Consider the following 16,972-nt stretch of genomic DNA (forward strand, 5'->3'; position numbering starts at 1 on the left):
AGAGGTGCACCAAATTAAAGGTCAGCTCCAATCGGCAAACAGGTGTTTCATGATGGTATCCAAGAAGAAACGGTTGGTGATGGACAATTCAGAAATGCTTCCCCAAAAGGTGGATGGTTCTTTAAAAAGTTTCAGGTCACAACCCTTGCAGAAAACACTGACGCCCAACACACTGATTCTCGGTCCAGGAAACACGAGTCTTCCAGGTTTCGCGTGGCTGGGGTGCCCCCCAACAATCGTGTTTCTGTGGTGTAACTAAGAGGGTCCTTTGGACCGGACAGGGAGCAGGTGGGGACTGTGCACCGTCAGTCATAGTGGATGGCAGTGTAAAAGATGATCCAAATGACCTAGAGAGGAAACAAGCAACGTTCATGGGCTCCCTCACCAACAGGGTCAACATAGGCTCCCACTCCACAAACAAAAGCATCCTAAGAATGTGCGCACAGTGTACTTCCCGGGGGCTATCCAATGCATAAGCTGCTTGGGGGCTTACGTAATTTCACTGAAATCAAGCTTTCTCTAATAGAGCCCAGGACCACCGTCCTGTGTTTCCAAAGGGACCCTGGACAAGTCTCTCCCCCTGCCAAACAGAGACCAGAGTGCGAGGGCTTAGAGTAATGGGTGTGGAAATGATACAGGTAAAGCAAACTGTACTGCTAGTAAGTGTTAGCATTAGCAACAAACATGAAAACAAAACTACATCATACCCTGTCAGCTTCATATCAAATAAAGCAGAGGTTCTCAAACCTGACTCGCCTTTGCAATCTTGTGGGCTCTTTAAAAACATACAGAGAGATGCCCGGGCGCCACCTCCCAGAGATTCTGATTTCGTTGGTTTGGGCTAGGCTCTATAATTTTTAAAAAATAACTTTGAGATATAATTCATATTTCATGAAGTTCACCCTTTTAAAGTATATAATTCAGAGGTTTTTTCGTATATTCAGAGTTGTGAAAACATTTTAGAGCATTTGCATCACCCCGAAGACAGAATCTATTCCCATTATCAGTTACTTCCCATTTCCCCTCCTACCCCTGCCACTGGCAACCATTAATCTACTTTTTATCCATATGGATTTGCCTGTTCTGGACATTTCACATAAATGGAATCATACAACATGTGGTCTTCTGTGTCTGGATTCTTTCACCTAGCATAATGTTTTCAAGGTTCATCCTTGTAGCATGTACCAGTTCTTCATTCCTCTTTATGGCCAAGTAATATTCTACTGTATGGGTATATAACATTTTATCTAGCCATTCATCGGGTGACGGTTGTTTGCATTTTTTGGCTGTTATGAATATATTTTTAAATGTTTTCCAGTTTTTAAAATGCAGCCAGAGGTGAGAATTAGATGTAGAAACTGACAATGAGCTCTGGATTTGCTCACCACAGGGAGACTATACAGTGTATCACACCACATCTTTTGGGACAACATTAACTCAAGAAAGGACATGCCCTCCAGCCCCAGGAGTCTTGAAAAATGGTACCCAAATCACACACTGTAACTCAATCAAGGGGCTCGCCTTGAATAACTGACATCTCAGGAAATGACAAAACCTGCTGTGAAATTATCAGCTACACATACCATGAACAAGGCAAACGATGTCATAAACCCTTCCTTTGTGAGCTCCCACGTGCCGCCATACTCTTCCTCATCTATCTGTAGGTAGTTGCTGAAGTAGAGGTACAGGACACCTGCATTGATCAGGCAGAATCTGGAGCAAGGGAGGACAAGCACCAAACATAAACTGTAAGCTTGGAAGACTGAGAACTCCCACCAACATGGTCCAGCTCTATCAGGGCACTTGCTGTTGCACAGTTAACTCTATTATGGGGGCAAATGAAATAATACATACAAACGCCTAGGCCCTCAACGGAGCTGCCCACTTGGTTGTGCTAGAGACTTAAAAAAGGAGAAACTCTTTTTAGCTGACCAGCAAAAGCAGAAAATAAAATAAAAATAAAGCACATATAAGTTCTCCAAGTCCCCTTGAAGTAAGACAGAAGGCTGCTTGCTGAACAACCCCAAATAGGTCCAGTACCTGACATGGGCCTCCAGGTAGCTCCAGCTCGGGGGTGGGGTGGGGGGGTGGCATGGGAAAAACACATGTTAAGCTGCTGCTTCATGGCCTAGTTGAGTAAGCAAGGGCATAGTAAAGCAGCCTCTGCATAATTCCCAACGGGAGACAATTTCTGAATGTCCACTGTCTGCTACTGCACTTGATGCAGAGGTGAACATGACAGTTCCTGCCCTCAGCTGACCACCTATTAGGGGCCAGAAACAGTCAGAGTGGAACTGAAACCAGAGGTTTGTAAGCACTTCCAGGAAGGTCTTTGACCCCTATCACGTATGATTTAACTGATGCAGGAATCAGAATACCACGACTAGTAACACATCACTCTGCTCTACTGATCTCTTGGTACTGTCACTATGTAAAAGTAATATTCATAAAGTGATCAAAACTCTATGATCTTTCCAGTTACGGCACCTAATCCAATGGGGGACTATATGCCTTAGGCCACATCCCTTCTGAAGGCTGCAGGAGAAAATGCAGAGAGAACAGGTTCCTCCTAGCATATAAGTGTGGGCTGGTGTAGGGCAGGGCAGTATGATGGTGATGAGGAGTGTAAATCGGTATGGGGGGGCCGGGCAGGGAACAGACCCTGAGGCTGTCTGAGCAAGGTAACAAGGAGGTAGGGTGTACATACACCAGGAAGTCTAGTTTGTGAGTATGGGCTTTCTCGTGAGTGGAAGGAAAAGGAGCTGGGAGGCTGGTTTAGACCTGTTTCAGGACATAAGTACAAATAAAGTTTGAGGACAGGGACTGGGAAAATGGCTGAATGGGGAGGCAAGAATCCCCAAAGGCTTCAAGCCTAAGGACCTGGGAGAACCATGGGTCCAGTAACAGAAGCAGGGAGTCAGGAAGGACAGATGGTTTTTCTTGGATTTCACACGAAGTACAGTCCTTGGCTTGGCTATGTCATGGCCATATCCTTATCGTCTACTAGAAATCTTGGGACCCAGCCAATCTGGCCACCTCCCTCTGACAGGAGTTCCATTTTGGACAGGCTGAGTTAGTGGCTCTAGACAGAGCCTACTATCAGGACTTAGCAATGTCACTCTGGGGCTCAGCTAATAAGCTAGGGCTGGAGAGTGACTGGAGACTCACTGACAGTCTCCAGCTGTAAAGTGGTTGCTTAGTGAGATGAGAAAGGGAAATATAAGGGAAAGAGATAAAGGATGACAGGGAGAGAGAAAAGGGCTGACATAGGCCCTGCCTTCCAAGGGGCACACATTAAGTAGAAAATGAATTCATAGACACAAAGGCATTTAAAAGTCTGGTGTATAAGGGGGAGGGGTCAGGAAAGGACTGGAAAGGCTCACACTGAGCTTTAAGGATGGGCATAAATTCTGTATTGTAAATGGGAGAGAATGACATAGCAAATGGGTGGACAAAGAAATGAACATACTGGGGACTTCCCTGGCAGTCCAGTGGTTAAGACTCTGGCTTCCACTGCAGGTGGGCAGGGGTTCGATCCCTGGTGGGGAAACTAACATCCTGCATGCCGCATGGGGCAGCCAAAAAAAAAGACTGACTCTCAAATGGATTTTTAACAATTCTATCTTAAAAACTCCAGTCACAATTTTAACGAAATAATGAATCTCTAACAAATACTGACTTCAGGGATGGAAGGTAATATACGACTCTGCTTCCAAGGGTCAACGGGAACTCGTTTCAGCTTTTCAAAAATTTTAACAAGCATTGACTGAGCACCTCTTAATCATGTGCCAAGCTCTATGAGAGACAGAGAGGCAGAAAGGGATGAATAGAACCTCTCTCCAATAATGTAAAACCTCGGCAGACAGAGCAGAACCATCACACTCAGTTCCCAGGCAAATTTTAAGTAATGAGACCCAAGGAAATGGCTTTACCTTAATAGGCCCTAACTGGTGGCCACACCAGAAATGAAGAGAAGTCAAGTGGGGGTCCAGACAGAGGGCAGCGAAGGCGGGAAGTGGGGAGGAGACGGTCACCACAACTGAGCACCAGGCAGCTGAGTCAGACAGATGGAGGAAAGGGGGTGTGTGTGGAAAAATCAATGTCCTTGGGCACTTTCCAAGAGCTGGGAAAAAGGTGCCAACCAAAGGAGGGAAGGGATTCCTTTGGAGTGAGAGAAACTGGCTCTGGCAGGACAGTGTGGGACTGAACCCTAGAAAACAGGCAGTCCTGAGAAAGTGGCATGATGGGTAAGCCACTCCAAGGTGAATTCACTGCAGACACCCCATTTCTTGCTTTCTCAATAGCCAGCCATATTTTATCACTCTTTGTAAAGCTAATCATATGATTGCAGTGAACCACTTATGGAGTACCTATGATGTACTAAGCCCTACATTTAGCAATTTACTTGTATCATCTCATTTAATTCACACATCAATCTCATGAGGAAGGCACTTCTTTATTGCCCCCATTTTAATGAGGAAACTGAGTCTCAGAAAGTGAGCTCCAAATTATGTAGCTTGAAAGTGGCAGAGCTGGAACTTGAATCCAGAGCTTTCTAGAAAGTTTAAAAAAAAAAATCTGGGCAGCCTTACTCATTTGCCACAGTGGGAAGGATACTAGACTAGCTCTAGTCTTTGCTATATTATTTCCAGATTGGGTGACTTTGGAAAAATCCCACAGGACTCCTACAAGATGAGATAGGTGCTGGGGGTTTGAACCAGTGTCATCCTCTCCTAGAAAAGTGATCTGGGGAAGACAGGAGACTACCTTTTGCCTTTAGATTGCCTTCTGCCTTCTCTGGCATTTTCCTTATATCTGCTTTTTTCTCATAGAAAGCTAAAACAGGGTGACCAACATTCTAAAAATATATCTACATACCACTTCCACCCTGAGAAGACCTCTATGAACCCCAGGTCCTGCCTGTGTCTCATCACCCTCAATGAGTCCTCCTCAAATGTCCACTCTGTCAAAGTCAGTCAGAGGATAAACTCTTATGGTTTCCTTGGACAAATGCTTTGCTCAGCATCATAAATCGAAAACCTCTTTAGGGACTTCCCTGGTGGCGCAATGGTTAAGGATCTGCCTGCCAATGCAGGGGACACAGGTTCGATCCCTGGTCCGGGAAGATCCCACATGCCGCGGAGCAACTAAGCCCCACGCGCCACAACTACGGAGCCTGCACTCTAGAGCCCTCGAGACACAACTACTGAGTCTGTGTGCCACAACTACTGAAGCCCGCGTGCCTAGAGCCCATGCTCCACAACAAGAAAAGCCACTGTGATGAGAAGCCCGCGCACCACAACGAAGAGTAGCCCCCGCTCGCCGCAACTAAGCCCATGCTCAACAACGAAGACCCGACGCAGCCATACATACATACATAAATAAATAAATACAACAACAACAACAACTCTTTAGTTAGGAGAGGGGACTGTACATTCCTTTTGGGTTATCTTCTGAAAAAACAGGCAACTCAAATGAGTTTGAAACGATTTCACACTTTTCACCCCAGAGTAAAGAATAAGAGATGTATGTGATCACGGTTAAAACGATATATGTGATTTTCCATGGGTGAGTATGACAGTTTGTATTCCCAGAGGCCTGACTGTCCATTTCTACTATAACTTGCCCACGACTCCTATCCTAAGACAATTCCGGGACTTCCCTGGTGGTCCAGTGGTAAAGAATCCACCTTATAATGCAGGGGATTTGGGTTCAATCGCTGGTTGGGGAACTAAGATCCCACATGCCATGGGGCAACTAAGCCCGCACGCCACAACTACTAAGCTCGTGCGCCTCAACACGAGAGCCCGCGTGCCGCAAACTACAGAGCTCATGCGCTGTGGAGCCTGCGTGCCACAACTAGAGAAGAGAAAACCCACACGCCACAACGAAGAGCCCACGCACCGCAACAAAAGATCCCACATGCCTCAACAAAGATCCTGCGTGCCGCAACTAAGACCCAACGCAGCCAAAAATAAATAAAATAAAATAAATAAATACATCTTTAAAAAAAAGAAAAAGACAATTTCCATAAATCCTATTAATTCAAACTGGCGGGCATTCGGACTTGCTCTCAGTGACTGGTTAACAAGCTGAGCCATGACTGGGAGCTGGTGTCAACTGCTACCACAGGCACACGATAAAAAACTGAGGGCTTAATCTCCTACTTTTTCACTGCCTTTAAAATGTAGGCACCTGGGACTTCCCGGGCGGTCCAGTGGTTAGGACTCTGCGCTTCCACTGCAGGGGGCACGGGTTCCATCCCTGTTCAGGGAACTAAAGATCCCGCATGCTGCAAGACGCAGCCAAAAAAAAAGGAGGGACCTAAAACAACTTCTGCCAAGTCCAAGATTCAGGACATCCAGCACAGTGCACAAGGGAGTGGTCATCAAGTATTAGAAGCTCTTCCACTTTCCAAACTTCCACAGACAACAAAGGTCATGTCAGAACTAGATGCCTGCTGCCAACAGGCAATATGGCAACCTCTTGCATGAGGTCACTATGGACCCATGAATGAATAAACTAACCCGGATCTTCATAAAGGTAACATGCCTGACCCAAGCTGCTCCCAAGCCTGTGGAACTGACGAGTGCTATATCAGACCCAGGAGTGTCATCATGGGGCCAGTTTTTTGATTTAGTCATTACACACACACACACAGAGACACAGGGAAAAAAACAAAACAAAACAAAAAACCCAAGACTTACCCTGCTATTCCCAAGAAACCTCGCAATGGTAACACTCCCCAAATGACACCTAGGACCACAGCAATGATCTGTCGGAACCAGTAGATCACATCTAAAAATTCATCCTGTAGAAAAGAGAGAGAATGTGTGCATAATCTGGAGTGGGTGCCACAAGAGAGCCTCTTGTGATAGGTGAGGAACAGAAAAGCTTTCTGCTAAACTCATGTTCCAGAGAAATTTTCCCCAAAAGCAACGGTGTATGGTTCTTGAATCTCCACATCTTCTTATAAAATGTGGTTAAAAAATGATGCATTTAGTGATCTTAAGTGATGGCTTCCAGGGCATTGTGCTCTACGTAACAATTTTTAGAAAAATCATTTACTTTTTTTTTTTCAGAAGCTACAAAAATGAAATTGCTGTGATAGTAACTGAGCTACTGGCCAGTTATCTGACCTGGAGAGACATGAACAGACTATCCACAGGCAGAAAGGCTGACTGTTAACCAATTCAGTACCACCTTCCCACACTCTGAATTTCGAGTAAGTCACAAAAGAGAAAAGAGATTAGAAACAAAAGTGCAGGAGGCAGGTGCCAGCATATCTAATTTTCATACAAGAACACGGAAGACTCACGTTTCTGACCTGCCCTGGACTGCAGAAACTAGTCCTTACACAAGGAAGGAAAGAAATGACACAGCAAATCAGAAAGATTTTACAAGAGCTGGGCAGCACCGGGGGCAGGACAAGGGCACCTTCAGGAAGTACCTCCCATCCCCTCCCCTTACAGGAACTCTAGGAAAAACTACTTCATCAGTCCAAAAAAAAAAGGGAAAGACTGCAAATCTAACATTCTTTTCAGGCCAACTGGAATCAAGCAATTTGTGATGGTTCCTTCCACGCGATGGAGCAGAGTTGGGGAAGTGCTTACACTCAGATCTCCTGAATGCGTGTGACCAGGAAGGACATCTTGAAGTCCCCCAACCATTCCTCACACGCATTTGGTGGTTTCTTCCCCACTCCCTCGCGTACGTACGTACACACACACACCCCCACACACACACACTCACCCCTTAAAGGTGGTCTCAGTCTCCCCTCTCAACTCTCACACTTACTAGGAATATTCTGTTTCCTCATTCAACAGTAAAGCACTGGCACCTCACCTTTAGTGAGCCTCACCATGTGCTAAACGCTTTACCGCACCACGGTACCCCACTTCAGAGTTGTTCGGAGACTTGAGTGAGATGACGCACAGAGGGCGCCCAACACACAGCAAGTACTCAGCAGAAGTCTGTTACCGTTACTGTTCGTGCTAACCACTGTGGTAAGTAGTTAATTCGACAAGATAAGTCACTTACTCAAGATCCTACTGGGAGTAAAAGGCGGAGATCGAATCGAATTCAGCTCGCTCTCGCCGTTCAGGCACCCGACCTGCCCGCGGGGGGGCAACTCCTCCGCCCCCTCCTTGCTGCTTCCCGCGTGACCCGGGCGACTTCACTCTTAGGCCACTCCGTAGTGAGCCCGGAGCCCGACAGCCGGGCCCTCCGAGTTCGCCCCGACACCCTTGGGCCACCCGCCCCACCACCCCGAACACTCGGCAGCGCCCGGACGGGGGCAGGGGCAGGCTCGGGCCTGTCCATTCGTCCCCGAGTCCCAGCCGGCTCCTCGAACGTGCGCCCTCGCCAGGCCCCACCGCACCTTGTCCTCCCAGGCCGCGTCGCTCCGCAGCACCTTGCTCCAGACGGAGACTTTGAGGGCCCCGTTAGCCAGCTGCGGCTGAGGCGGCTCCTCTTTCCGCCGCCCGCCGCTCATCCTCCCGTCGCGCCGCCCGGGCCGGGCCTGGGGCGCGCGGGCCGATCTAAAAGAGGTCGGGGTCTGGGGTCGCGGGTCACGGCGCACGGGGCGTGGCGGTGGCGGCGCGGCGGCGGCGGCGGCGCGCCTGAGGCTGCCCCCACTTAGCCGAACACCCCGGCTCTGCTAGCTCGGCCGAGACCAGGAGCGCGAAGGGCGGAACAACGCAGCGCCGTGCGTCCTCCTGCCGACGTGCCCACGCAGCCAATCGGTGGCCGCACAGCCGTCTACGCGGAAGAGCGACCGTCTCTTCGGCGCAAGCGCTCTACGCGCGGGGAAGTGACGGCACGCTTCCGCCAGCCCCGCGGTAGAGTGAGAGGGAAGGGACAATCTTGGTAGGGACGGCGACACGAGCGCGAGGAGGTGCTGCGGAGACTGAAGAACGGTGGCTGAGGCGAAAGCAGAGGTTGGGACAGGAGCGTCGTCCAATCCACCACAGCTTGTCCCGTCGAGCAGCGGGGCAGAACGCGGCCCTACCTTCCCCGAGGCGTCCTTTCGAGCCCAAACCTTGCTCCCCGGGAGCCCCAAGTTGCCCCTCAGGATTTAGCCCTTGCTCGTTTTCTCCCCTAACCCTGCAAGTCCCGTAGGACCTTGTTCACAGAGTAAACTCTTTCCTGTAATAACTTAGTCTCCTCGTGCCTAGCACCCTCTTTTGACAGATGTGAGCCCTGAGATCCAAAGAGGGGAAATGATTTTCTAAGGCTGTATAGCATGTTGGAACCAGCTGAGGACTCCTCGGGGGAGTAAAGTTGCGAGAGTACTTTATTGGCTGTCAGAAGATCTAGGTATTCATCTATCGTGTCCTCGCTATGCGCTTGGTTAGTGGTTCACAAAGTGTGTTTCTGGACCAGCAGCAGCTGCATCACCTGGGAACTTGGTTAGAGATTCAAATTCTGAGACCCCATCCCAGACATACTGAATCAGAAATTCTGTGGGTGGGGCCCATAATCAGCGTTTCAGTAAGCCCTCCAGGTGGTGCCATGCGCACTGTGCTATGTAGCAATACCCATCGTCCTACGTGGTGGGTTTATATAGGCAAAGAAACTTGCTCAGAATCACTCGACGGTTACCTGGGTCTGTCTGACTTCAAAATCTGCACTCTGGGGAGTTCCCTGGCGGTCCAGTGGTTGGGGCCCCGCGCACTTTCACTGCTGTGGCCCCAGGTTCAATCCCTGGTCAGGGAACTAAGATCTTGCAAGCCGGGCAGCGAGGCCAAAAAAAAAAAAAAAAAGAAAATCCGCCCTTTTTTTTTTTTTTAAATCCTCACTCTTAATCTTACACTTGAAGTCTTAAGGAATATCAATAAGGTCAGAACATCCTTTGCATACCTGTCAACATTCAGGTGTAGTTCTGCACCTTAGGTGAACAATGGCATCTCCTAGGAAACTTTTTCAGAATACCATAGCTGTTGTTTTCTACCACAACCCAATCCCAAGATCCTGTTTCAGTAGGTTGAGTGGGGCTGGACCCCAAAGATGATACACACTTCAACAGACAATACTTTGTCTGGACCTGGTGGGATAGGCATATACCTGACATGGACGTACAACTTTAGTACTAACTTTCCCGTAGATCTTGTTCTTATCAGCCCTCGCTTCTCTGAACCAGTTTCCCTCCCGTATGCAAAACTGTGGTAAAGCCTAACCAGCTCACTCCAGTTTGGATGTGCACCACTGATATAAAGCCTGTTTTATAGGTGGCATGCAGTGCTGGAGACAGACAGATCATTCTATCATAGAATGTTGGAAAAATACCTAGCCTGGAGTCAAAGACAGAAGAGGTAAGTTTTTAGTCTGCTGGGTCTGGTGGCAAAGGTTTGTAATGGGGAATTTGATCTGGGGGGTTAGGGAAGACTGAACTCTGAGGGAAGAATAGGAGTTAAGAAGAGGGAGAGGGAGGGGAAGGGAAGAGGGCATACCAGGAGATGAAACCATGTCGGCTAATGGTGAGGTATAAAGCCACAAGTTGGGGAAGGACGAGGAGAATCATGCTGAATAATTTTTTTCCAGTGGTATAGAAAAATAATTGATGTACGTCACTGTATAAGTTTAAGGTCTACAGCATGATGGTTTGACTTACATATATTGTGAAATGATTACCACAGTAGGATCAGCTAACCTCCATCTTCTCAGATACAATAAAAAGAAAAGAAAGAAGAATATGAAAAAGGAAAAAAAAATTCTCCTGTGCTGAGAACTCTTAGGATTTACTCTCTTAACTTTCCTATACATTGTATGGCAGAGTGTTAGCTATAGTCATCATGTTGTATGTTACATCCCTAGTACTTATTTATCTTATAACTGAAAGGTTGTATCTTTGGACCACCTTTCTCCACTTCCCTCTCCCCTCACCCTCTGCCTCTGATAACCACAAGTCTGATCACTTTTGCTATGAGTTTTTAAATTTTTATTATACTTTTTAAAGATTCCACATGTAAGTGAGGTCATACAGTATTTGGCTTTCTCTGTCTGACGTATTTCACTTAGCATAATGCCTTCAAGGTCCATCCATGATGTGGCAAACGGTAGGATGTTCTCTTTTTTATGGCTGAATAATATTCGTGTATGTGTGTATGTATGTATCTCACAACTTCTTTATCCATTCATCCATCAATGGACACTTAGGTTGTTTTCATGTCTTGGCTATTGTACATAATATTGCTATGAAAATGGGGGTGCAGATATCTTTTTGAGTTTGTGTTTTCATTTCCTTTGGGTATATTCTCAGAAGTGGAATTGCTGGATCGTATGGTAGTTCTATTTTTAATTTTTTAAGGATCCTCTACAGTGTTTTCCACAGTGACTGTACCAATTTACGATCCCACCAACAGTGCACAAGGATTCCCTTTTCTCCACAACCACGCCAGTATTTGTTATTTCTTGTCTGTTTGATGATGGCCATGAAGAATTTGTTTTTATCCCAAGCGTGGAGGAAGCCACAGAAAGGATTTCAGCAGGGAACACTTCACTTTTCAGGTTTGCATCTTGACAAGATCACCCTGCCTGCTATTTGAAGGACTGGATCACAGTGGGAGACTAGTTTATAGATAAGATTTTTTTTTTCTTTTTTTATTGGCTGCGTTGGGTCTTTGTTACTGCTCGCGGGCCTTCTCTAGTTGCGGCGAGGGGGGCACTACTCTTCGCCGTGGTGCGCGGGCTTATTGCAGTGGCGTCTCATTGTGGAGCTCAGGCTCTAGGCGCGCGGGCCTCAGTAGTTGTGGCGCATGGGCTTCGTTGCTCTGCGGCATGTGGGATCTTCCCAGACCAGGGCTCGAACCCATGTCCCTTGCATTGGCAGGCAGATTCTTAACCACTGTGCCACCAGGGAAGCACCAGGAGACTGGTTTAAAGACTTAAAGTTATCCAGGTGAAATTTGGTGGGGGCAGTGAAGATGGAGAAAATTGGAATAAAACATAATAAATAATAATAATAATTATTATTAAATTGTAATAATTTTATCATTAAATAAATTTAAATAATAAATTTATTATTTAAATAATAAATTTATTGTTAATTATTAAACTTTTATTATTAAAATAATAAAAGTTAATTCCTTTTTAAAACTTAAAAAAAATTAAAAATTTTGCTATGAAATATATGTAACAAAATTTGCTATTTTTAAGTCTATAGTTCTGTGACACAGTGAAGTACATTTACTTTGTAGTGTGGCCATCACTACTATCCATTTTCAGAACACTTTCATCTTACAAAACTGAAACTTGGTGCCCATTAAACTGTTAACTCCCCATTCTCCCCTCCCCTCGGCACCTGGCAATTACCATTCTACTTTCTGTCTCTGAATTTGACTAAGTTCCTCATAAGACTGTAATCACAGTGTTGTCTTTTTCTAATTGGCTTATTTCACTTAGCACACCATCTTCAAGGTCCATCTATGTCATAGCATGTCAGAATTTCCTTCCTTTGTAAAGCTGAATAATAGCTTTGTTAAATGTCCACGGTATATACATTTTATTTATCCATTCATCTGTTAAGGGACACTTGGGCTGCTTCCACCTTTTTGCTATTGTGAATAATGCTACAGTTAACAAGGGTGTACAAATATCTGTTCATGTCTCTGCTTTCAGTTCTTTTGGGTATATACCCAGAATGGAATTGCTGGATCATATGATAATACTGTTTTTAATTTTTTGAGGAATAGCCATACCGTTTTCCATAGCAGTTTCACCATTTTACATTCAACAGTGCACAAGAGTTCCAATTTCTCCACATCCTCATCAACACTTGTTTTCTGTTTTGTTTTTTTTTTTCTTTTAACAGCCAACCTAATGCGTGTGAAGTGGTAACTCATTGTTTTTGATTTGCATTTCCCTAATGATTAGTGATGTTGAGCATCTTTTCACGTGCTTGCTGACCATTTGTATATCTCTTTTGGAGAAATGTCCATTCCAGACCTTTACCTGTTTTGGAGTCTAGTCTTTTGGTTTTTTGTTGTTGAGTTTTAGGAGTTCTGTATATATTCTAGATATTAATCCCTTATCATATATATAATTTGCAAATACCTTCTCTGTTCTGTGGGTTGCCTTTTTACTCTGTTGATAGTGTCCTTTAATATACAAAAGTTTTAAATTTTAATGAAATGAAATTTGTCTAATTTTTTGTTGTTTCCTGTGCCTTTGGTGCCACATTCAAGAAATCATTGTCAAGTCCAATGTCATCAAGTTTTTCCACGTTCTGAGTGTTTTATAGTTTTAGCTCTTATGTTTAGGTCTTTGATGCATTTTGAGTTAATTTTTTTATATGGTGTTAGGTAAGGGTCCACCTTTATTCTTTTAACATGTGGATATCCAGTTTTCCCAGCACCATTTGTTAAAGACTCTCCTTTCCCCATTGAATGGTTTTGGCACCATCATTTGACAATATATGCAAGGGTTTATTTCAGGGCTGTCTCTTTTATTCCATTGATCTGTTTGTCTGTCTTTATGCCAGTACCACTCTTTTGATTACTGTAGCTTTGTAGTAAGCTTTGAAATCAGGAAATGTGAGTCCTCCAACTTTGTTCTTATTTTTCAAGATTGTTTTGGTTATTGGGGATCCCTAGAGATTCCATATGAATTTTAGAATGAGTTTTTCTATTTCTGAAAAAAAAAAGTTATTGGGATTTTGATAGAGATTGCAGTGAATCTGTAGATTGCTTTGGTAGTAATGATATCAAGTCTTCTAATCCATGAGCATGAGATGTTTTTCTATTTATTTGTACGTTCTTTAATTTCATTCAGTGATGTTTTGTAGTTTTCGACATATAAGTCTTTCACTTCCTTGGTTAATTCCTAAGTATTTTATTCTTTTCGATGCTATTGTAAATGGAATTGTTTTCTTATTTTCCTTTTCAGATTTTTCATTGCAGAAACAGAGTTGCTTTTTGCGTGCTGATTTTTGTATCCTGCAGCTTTGCTGAATCCGTTTGTTAGTTCAACAGTTTTTTGTGTGGAATCATTAGAGTTTTCTACATATCCGATCATATCTGCAAACAGAGTTAACTTTATTTCTTGCCCCCCCCCAAAAGTTAATTCTTTATATGTCATATTGTATCATATTTTGAAGCTCTGCTCTTAACTCCAAGATTCAGTAAGTTTGTGTTTACATGGGAGGAGAGGAGAGTGTCACAGAAAGTTGTATTTGGAAGGGTGCTTAGATCCTGCCCAAGGTCACACAGCAAAGTTAGACGTCCAACAGGCATCTGAAACCTCATCTGTGTCCCTCCTCTTAGCTTTCTAGGAGCAGACAAAGCCAAGCTGGCAGCCTGGAAAGCCCTTGCCGAGAAGGTATTCATGGGACTGAGACGTGTTCCCTTTCTCCTTTTACCCAAAGCTTTCCTTATCTTAGGAAGTGGGGAATTTGGCTGAAACCCAGTGCATCCATCTGGTTAAAATAAACGTCTTGGGTGGTCTAAGATGGAAAAGAACTTAATGAAGAGTCAGATTTGGAAGTGGGAGACAGATTTGGAAGTAGGAGAAATGTTGCCTTTGTGAGGTTGGGGCTTTTTAGCACCAGTTAAACATATGATGTCCGTCTTGGGCCTGAGGGTGTCCCTTCCAGTTGAATGCCCCTATACCACTGCCAGCTGCCTGTAGCAGGGTTTGGAGGAAGGTGTGCTTTGAGGGGTAAGATTGTGGCCTCAGACAGAGATTGCTGGAATCACAGAAATCAGGAGCCATGTGGGGGAAAACCAAGGAGCTGTGGAAAGAGCACTGGTTGTGAAGTAGAGGTCTGAGTTTGTATGCTGGTCCTCTTCTTTTTGCCCACAAGAAATTTTTTACTAGCATTATTGAGCCCTTACCAGGTCCCAGCTTTACTAAATGTTTTTCATACATTTGTCTCCAAAAGCTGGCTGGGCTCTTACTCACTATACTGAACTCCTCTCCTTTTACAGTAGTCCCTCCTTTATCCACAGGGTACATGTTCCAAGACCCTCAGTGGATGCATGAAACCATGGATAGTACCAAATCCTATGTATACTATGTTTTTTCCTATGTGTACGTACCTATGATAAAGTTTAATTTATAAGTTAGGCACAGTAAGAGAATATCTGAATCGCCAGCATCACTACTCTTGCATTTTGGGGCCATGGTTAAGTAAAATAAGGGTTACTTGATCACAAGCACTGAAGTATAGCAACACTGGATCTGATAACGGAGCAGGCTCCTAAGTGACTAATAGGCGGGGTGGGGAGCACATACAGCATGGATAAGCGGGACAAAGGGATGATTCACGTTCCCGGCCCTGAGGGTGGGAGATTTCATTATGCTACTCAGAACAGCATGCAATTTAAAACTTATGAACTGTTTATTTCTGGAACTTTCCAGTTAATATTTTTGGACTGAGGTTGACCATGGGTAACTGAAACTGTGGAAAGTGAAAGGACTACTGTACCTTTACTTAAAATTTTTCTATAGTGAATGTTGACTACTTATGTAATTAAAATGACAACCTCAGGAAGGCTACACTTGACCTTCAGGACACTATAAACTCCTAGGAGCCGAGGGAAGTCAAATGGTCTTGGGGGACTACTTGGTGGTAGTCTTCCTCTCACCTTGTAACTTTGAAAGATGAGGTGCTGTCTTCCCAACCCAGCAGTTTCCTGGGGATAAGTCAGTGTCCTGATTATAAATGATCAGGTCTCTGGAGCAATAGCATGAGAATCTCCTGTGGCATCAGTGAACAGTGCAGATTCCTGGACTCTCTGGGGGTAAGGTCTGGGAATTTGCATTTTTGTAAGCTCTCCTGATGCATGAGAACTACTTCTCTGGGTAATTAGTCCCAGTTCTCCCACTTAAAAGCTGTGTGGTATTGGGCAAGTGATTTTTTTAAAAAACATTTATTTATTTGGCTGCGCCGGGTCTTAGTTGCAGCACATGGGATCATCTTTGCAGCGTGCGGTATCTAGTTCCCTGACCAGGGATTGAACCCTCCCCGCCCCCTCTCCCAGCATTGGGAGCGCAGAGTCTTAACCACTGTGCCACCAGGGAAGTCCCTAGAGTGTAGTTTTAAAATCCAGGGACTTCCCTGGTGGTCCAGTGGGTAAGACTCTGTGCTCCCAATGCAGGGGGCCTGGGTTCAATCCTGGTCGGGGAACTAGATCCCACATGCATGCTGCAACTAAGAAGTCCGCATGCCGCAACTAAAGATCCTGTGTGCCGCAACTAAGACCTGGCACAGCCTAAATAAATAAATAAATAAATAAATAAATAAATAAATAATCCAGAGTCCTGAATCCCTAGGGGTTTTTTTAAAAAAATAAATGAATGCCTTATTACAGAGTGTTGCTATATTTCTTGTTTTTAAAATAAATAAATAAATTTATTTATTTATTTATTTTTGGCTGTGTTGGGTCTTCGTTGCTGGGTGCAGGCTTTCTCTAGTTGCGGTGAGCGGGGGCTACTCTTCATTGCGGTGCACAGGCTTCTCATTGTCGTGGCTTCTCTTGTTGCGGAGCACGGGCTCTAGGCACACAGGCTTCAGTAGTTGTGGCACGCGGGCTCAGTAGTTGTGGCTCACAGGCTCTAGAGCACAGGCTCAGTAGCTGTGGCACACGGGCTTAGTTGCTCCACAGCATGTGGGAGCTTCCCGGACCAGGGCTCGAACCCGTGTCCCCTGCATTGGCAGGCAGATTCTTAACCACTGTGCCACCAGGGAAGCCGTCCCTAGGGATTTTAATTCATGGGGCTGAGTTGGGGAAAAGTTTCCCAGTGGGGTCCGTGAGGCTGGGGGTCCATGGAGAAATCACCACTCTCAAAAACAGTGGAAAGGAAGAGGCCTTCCTTGACTGTCAGTCTAAAGGCATACCCCCCACCCCCATCACCACTTTTACTTTTTTTCCTTTACTACTGGACACAGGGCCTAAGGTCACATTGATAACTAAGGACTTGAAGCATCATCATGGCCCCCTTGTGAAGAATAGGGGCATAGACAGAGAGTCAG

At 45.2% G+C, this 16,972-nt stretch overlaps 1 protein-coding gene and 1 long non-coding RNA gene across 3 annotated transcripts in view; one reads left to right on the forward strand and one right to left on the reverse strand.

Moving 5' to 3' along the window:
• The window catches only part of RAB5IF (RAB5 interacting factor), a 58,774-nt gene extending 50,167 nt beyond the window's left edge, over positions 1-8,607 (reverse strand). Inside the window, exons 1-4 of one of the 2 annotated variants that reach the window (XM_082430406.1) lie at positions 8,381-8,596; positions 6,708-6,811; positions 1,584-1,713; positions 171-347 (exon numbers count right to left, since the gene is read on the reverse strand). In XM_082430406.1, coding sequence (XP_082286532.1) covers positions 306-347; positions 1,584-1,713; positions 6,708-6,811; positions 8,381-8,494 — 390 coding nt within the window. In that variant the 5' untranslated portion in view covers positions 8,495-8,596 and the 3' untranslated portion in view covers positions 171-305. Of the gene's footprint in view, positions 1-170; positions 348-1,583; positions 1,714-6,707; positions 6,812-8,380 lie in introns of those variants that run through there. The other variant, XM_082430405.1, reaches the window with a different exon arrangement.
• Positions 8,608-8,852: 245 nt separating this feature from the next.
• LOC309645382 overlaps positions 8,853-16,972 on the forward strand; it is a 180,343-nt gene continuing 172,223 nt past the window's right edge. The window contains exon 1 of the long non-coding RNA XR_014254847.1: positions 8,853-10,313. This is a non-coding gene — a long non-coding RNA (uncharacterized lncRNA). The remainder of the gene's footprint in view (positions 10,314-16,972) is intronic.

Source organism: Balaenoptera physalus (assembly GCF_965194825.1).
Source record: "Balaenoptera physalus genome assembly, chromosome: 16".
NCBI classification, from domain to species: Eukaryota; Metazoa; Chordata; class Mammalia; order Artiodactyla; family Balaenopteridae; genus Balaenoptera; species Balaenoptera physalus.